The sequence below is a fragment of the Cibotium barometz genome, chromosome 20 (assembly GCF_041138505.1).
Source record: "Cibotium barometz isolate CiBa-2024 chromosome 20, ASM4113850v1, whole genome shotgun sequence".
Classification (NCBI taxonomy): domain Eukaryota; kingdom Viridiplantae; phylum Streptophyta; class Polypodiopsida; order Cyatheales; family Cibotiaceae; genus Cibotium; species Cibotium barometz.
The window spans coordinates 14485775-14491774 of NC_141065.1; the positions used below are offsets into that span (position 1 = coordinate 14485775).

Consider the following 6000-nt stretch of genomic DNA (forward strand, 5'->3'; position numbering starts at 1 on the left):
ACAATTCCTACACACACCAAAAGCGCATAGGATTGAGCCCTCTGCAGCACTCAACCAGCTTTCTGTAAAACACAGCAGACCTCATGTGCATAAAAACGACCAAGACCTAGGGTTTCACCCACAAGCACATGCATACAAGGGCCAATCAGAGACAACGCAAAACTCAGATAAACATGACAAAAAGCTTCTACTTTTTCATAGATACACAACAGCACAAAGACTAGTTTCCACGTATATCTAACGATGCCATCTTCTCCATCGACAGTGAGGAAGGTACCTTGGAGTAGACGCCTATATCAAAATAGGGAAAGGAAAGGGAAAAGCGGTGGACGGGTGTCCAAAAGCCACTGCTAGACTTGGTCACGACAGTAAAACACAGCACAGGAAGACAAGCCATACACCTACAAATCTCTAAACAGGCATGCATCTTATAAGTAATGCAAATGCACAAACACAATAGAAATCTCCTGTTCACTTAGCTTGTACATGTCCACTGGGTTCTAGTTACACTACAGTATCCCAGGGTTGTCCTCTCACACAGGACGTGTGTTACCAGTCACACTGATTGCACACTTAGCCTGCTAAAAAAGTGGATAAGGTTGCTTGTCACCCTAGTAAATTCTAGTCACAGTGGATAAAAAAGTGCTAGTCTCACTAGCTCATTCCAGTCACGCTGGAAATGAGGATTGCTAGTCACAATAGTAAGTTCCACACACACTGGATTCTCATAGTCAACCAGTCTCCCTGGCATCGATAGACACAGTGGCTAGTCACACTAGCTTGCTGCTTATCCATTATGTCCTATAAATACAGCCATGGAGGCTAATGATGTACTCACATCCTACTAAACATGATTATGGAGCCATGAGGTGACAGCTTCACTAAGCAAAAAAATTCAACTTATATAATCCATAGTTTCAGCTACAAGAAAAGAACATGTGTAGTTGGTAAACTCTGCTTTGGATAGAAGCTGGAATCTGTGTGCGCGACCATCAGCCAGTCCTTTAAAAACCATGGAGCCTAGGAAAGGCCTTAAAAACATGCTTTGGATCTGGCCAGAGATATAAAATGGTTAAAGAAGCAGTATGCTTCAAACCCTAAGCACACTTAGTATCCCATTTCAGCTACAGCACACCTAGATAATGCCTTGGCTGTTACACCCTTTGTATAGATTGGGCTATGGGGTATAGTTAATATCTCAAGGGTCAATATGGTAAGATAGCTATTGGGGAGCTCATTAATAATCCCATATAAATCAGAGCCTGGTGTGCACATAAATCGCAAAATCCACCTTCACAAGAATAGTTGTCGCTATGCCTCACTTAAATCTTCAGAAGACTCTCTGACATTGCAACCAAGACAAAAATCTGTGACTATACTTGCCTGGTAAAACGGCTTTTTGTTGTCTAGCCAAATAAAGTCATGAAGTAGTCTCACAGATGGAATCACAACTTTTTCCTCCTTTATGTTCGCTAGACACCGAGATATGTACACCTGCAACCAAACAGGCAAGATAGGGATCCACAGCATCAGCAATCCCTGCTGAGTCCCAAAATACATGCATACTTTCCATCTTTATTCTTCACTTGCAGGCAAAAATCATTTAAACTTGATAGCTAGATCCATTCAAAACATAACCAGCCCCTATGCAGCATCTCTTATGATCCAAAAACATTGAAGAGAGCATGACCAGTCCATGTTTATCGGTAACATCTGCTGAAATAACTGCCTAAAGCCAAAATTGAAAAGACTGCTTGCCCCTTACCCGATCATAACCCTTCAAAAGAACAAAGAAAAAGCCAGCCAAGAGGCATTCACATAAAGCATGCCTTTAAGCGCAAAAGAAAAAAAAAAGGAGCAGGTAGGACAAGACGAACAAAAATGCACTGGCTACATGCAGAGAGAGAAATTGTTACAACATTGGCAGGTCATGTAAGGTTTAACGTCGATTGGCAGTTGGTTATTGGAGGTATCCTAGGGCCTGAGGCCTATATAAGTGAGTGGGTGTGCACATAACTAAGCATTGCAATCTGTATGTGGGTCTGGATCTAGTTTTAGCCCATGAGGCAGATAGTGATTGCCACCCATAGCATCGGAGACCAAGGGCAAGGTAGCCTATAAACCACAGGCCTCACACTTAAATGTAATCCACCCATCCCTAACTCTCCTAGACTCAGGGATGGCCCAGAGCAGTCGGACCTATGATAGGGTTGGTGAGTCCATTAACTGCTTTCATTGTGTAGTATGGATGACCATAAGATGACCATAAGCAAGGTGGTCTGTGAACTGAAGGCCTCATCACTCTGGTGTGGTCACTCATCCTCTCTCCTGCAGCTCAGGCGTGGTCCAGAGCGATTGAGTCTATGGTTGACGAGTCCATCAGAACTCTGTCCAGTTGTGTGCATGTTTGGAGCTCTGGATGCAACTGTTACACTTGGATGTTGCACAAATATACATTCATCAAAATATGGAACTTCAATGAGAACTAAAAGATGGCACATACATACACTGAGTTCTGTGACAAATGAATCAAGAAAACAAATTTTGGGTGCACGCATGCTGCTGCAAGTATGGCGACTGGAACGCATCAGGGTCCCACAAACAAACACTACACCAGTGCACAAAACATCTTACAGCTATTGCAAAAGCTTCTCTGACCCACATCTTTGCTTGCACAATTTATTGAATCATAATGACCCAGAATCTCTGTGAACGCTCCAGACTCCATTATCTCTCCCGGTGCCTCATCTGACAGCATCATTTTCCACAAAAGCTCCAGCAATCTACAGAACACATTCTCTAGTTACACAATGGCAATAGTATGAGGCACTGAAAGAATACAGAAGAAAATCCTGACTGTAAGAGCAATTAATCCCCCCATAACAGCCACCAGATTCTAAAATGATTGATCAGCATGCATAGATGCCCTCCAACCAAAGACCAAGCTTTAAGTACCGAGACTAAGACTCGCATCTTAAAGGCTGCAGCTAGAACTTAGTTACATTAGGTCCAGAATGCTCCAGAGATGAGATCTTCCACATTCAAATAAAATAGGCCTTCCAGAATCCCAATACATAATAAACAGGTCTTTGGGTCCTATTGCTATACCACAGGGCAGAAAGGACACTCAATTGTGTGCCCGCCGGTAACACTTATCCACAAATCAAGAACCAATAACCTTCATTACATATACCAAGGGAAACGAAGACCATCTTTCCTATTCTGATTCAAGCTTAGAAGTCTGCCTGTCATTAAATTGTATGGATGTAAAATCAATACCAAAAATCCGCGTTTTGGGACTGTTGAATACCTTGAGGCCATTACTCCCTTGTTATCACTTTGAGCCAGCTTCTTCACCAATGTCAGTATTTTGACAATATCCAACACAGACTGGCCCTGCCACAGGAAGAATGCATTACATAAATAAAAAAAGTACACAATCTAAAAGGCCATACTGTTACAAAAAGTCCCAACCCCAAACAATGACAATTGTAAAAACCTGAACGGAAAAAGTCTCAACCCCAAACAATGACAATTGCAAAAACCTGGCTCCGTTCAAACCGTCCAAACAAACTGTCCAGCTGCTCGGGAGAAAAAGACCAAGCCAAATCTGCAATAAGGTCAAAAATGTTGGCCTTCACCTGTATAAACAACAAAGCAGGCCATGGAGGTATCAGAGGCATGCTCTAAATGAGTAAATGGCATTAAGTAGTTTAAGTAGTAGCCAATCCACCGCCTCAAATTGATCAGGTTTCTCTGTAGCTGCCCAAATTGCATCCAAATGTTCCTCAGAAAGCCGCTTCTCTTGAAGTAGAAACCTCATTATCTTTTGAACCTGCTTGCAAAACAAGAAATGTAGGACATAAAGCTGGGAAATTTATGCATGCAAAACCAGGTGCTAACAAAAAAGTAAGTAGCAACGAATAAGCATTTGCAAATCAACACAACATATGCGTGAGAAGAGGAAGGGAAAAATAATTGCCTGATCAACATACTGTTTATGGTGAAGGTGAGATCGAAGAACCTTCCTCAAAATGTCCATTTTCTCCAGCCATTGAATGGCTGTACACACAGCAAGAGAATTATCCCTGCATAATATCAAACAGCTGTAACTGAATCAATGCAAAGTCAGGCCAATTGACTACAACAAGAGAATTGTCCCTGCTGTAACCAAATCTACACCTAAACTGCCACCTAAAACACCCACGTGGCAAGGTTAGGCTCTCCACCTGAACCCCTACCTTGATGCAATGGCTTGGGCATTCTCCAAGAGCTTATTGATCTCTCTTACTGCACTCAGCTGCTTATTGAAGGAGTGGAAACCCAGCATTCTTTCAACCAATCTTCTTTGCACAATACTCACTACATTCTCAGCCTGCTCTAGTGAAGAGTTGTGAGCAATAATGTCCTGCAGGTGCTTGAGAATGGAGGAAAGGGTAGCAAAAGAACCATCTTTGGTCTTGTCACTCAAAGCATCCACATCTGACTCTAGTCTGTCTGCAACATACTTAAGAACCCTATTGGAAGGCTCTGCAAAAGCCTCTGTGACGTCATCAGTGAGAAACTCTACAGCTTTAGATATGGGAAGAAGCAGCGCTTCCAGTAATGCAGGGACAAGCTTCTGTGGTACGGAGAGGACTCTGAGTAGCTGCTGATAGCCGTTGCCATAGGCTGTCTGTCCAAAGTAGTTGAGGAGATTAGAAAGCCGACAATAGACATCTGGGGGCCTGCATCGACTGCATTCACAACCTTCGGCCTCCTTCACTGAGGCTTTTCTATTGGAGCAATACCAGTCTCCACTCTTCTTTGTGGTAGGGGAAACAGGGAGGGGTCTGGCAAACTTTGGCGATGAACCTAAGGCTAACCCTAAAACTGGGCCTGGGACTATAGTGGCTGGACCTGATGGCCTGCTTTGCTCTTTGTGCTTGATGTGGTATTGGCTATGCTTGTCGAACCCTAGCGAAAGGGCCCTTAGAAGAGGCTGCAAATCCTCCATAGATGAGGCCTGCTGCACCTGCAGCAGCTTGGCCACTACCAAATCCATCAAACGGCATAGAGCATCAAATATATTGTTGTGTATTTCATCGTTCCACTTCCATATGGCCTTGTCGTCAAGGCATTTCTCGAAGGCGCTAGGGACTGCCTCTCTGTACAAGGTTTGCAATCTCTTGAGCTCCGAGCTTGGCTCTTCCATACCCAAGCTTGCGATTTTTCCCGCAGAGATGAGACAATTTGTGAGCTGGATGGGGTACACGGTCCATGGCCATTTATTGAGGCCATCGAGCAACACTGCGAGGTCCTTCCGGGGGAACTCGTAGGCGAGCTCGTCGTCGATGTCTACTTCCGGCTGATGCATCATCGTCATGTCTGCACCGTCATAATCTCCCACAGAAGAATCGTCGCTGGTGTTGCTCTCCCAAGCTTCGTTCTCTTCCTGCAGCTGCTGTTGTTGATTCTGCTGCTGTTGCTGTCTGATGGTTTCAATCCTGTCCCAGCGCAGATCCATGGACTAGCCAAAGGCCGAATCTCCTCATGCAGACTGATCGTCGCAAGAAATCATGGAAGGAAAAATGCAGATATCGAGGAAACCCTAACAAAATTCCCCTTACCTGCAGAGCGCAAAACCGATGGAAAAGAATCCAAACAAGCCAAATTGAAGACGATGTAAATAGCTATGGCGATGGTAGAACATCTAGATAAACCGAATGTCCCTGCTTTCAGCTGAGGAAAACTCTGAAGGGGGAAAAAGAGAATGCCATTTCTTAACCCTCTATTAATTAAACCTCTATTAACCTCGTGATTAACCTGTGCACCGATCCATCCGGTCGCCAACCGACTTAGTCGTCTTGCACTAAAAATATCGCCCTCACACCGTCTAGTTCTCCTCACACCCTTGGTAAGTTCAACGATTTTGACAATCCACAACAGCGAAACTATCTATGTGCCCCTTATAGATAGCCTAATTACGAATACGTATTATATTCGAGACTTTTTAGCCCT

At 43.9% G+C, this 6000-nt stretch overlaps 1 protein-coding gene across 3 annotated transcripts in view; it reads right to left on the bottom strand.

Moving 5' to 3' along the window:
- LOC147627555 (uncharacterized) overlaps positions 1-5719 on the bottom strand; it is a 150768-nt gene extending 145049 nt beyond the window's left edge. For 2 of the 3 annotated variants that reach the window (XM_086814472.1, XM_086814473.1), the window contains exons 1-7: positions 4242-5719; positions 3983-4088; positions 3734-3835; positions 3546-3641; positions 3311-3396; positions 2663-2783; positions 1384-1494 (exon numbers count right to left, since the gene is read on the bottom strand). In XM_086814472.1, coding sequence (XP_086670598.1) covers positions 1384-1494; positions 2663-2783; positions 3311-3396; positions 3546-3641; positions 3734-3835; positions 3983-4088; positions 4242-5506 — 1887 coding nt within the window. In that variant the 5' untranslated portion in view covers positions 5507-5719. The remainder of the gene's footprint in view (positions 1-1383; positions 1495-2662; positions 2784-3310; positions 3397-3545; positions 3642-3733; positions 3836-3982; positions 4089-4241) is intronic. The other variant, XM_086814474.1, reaches the window with a different exon arrangement.
- Positions 5720-6000: the final 281 nt, after the last annotated feature.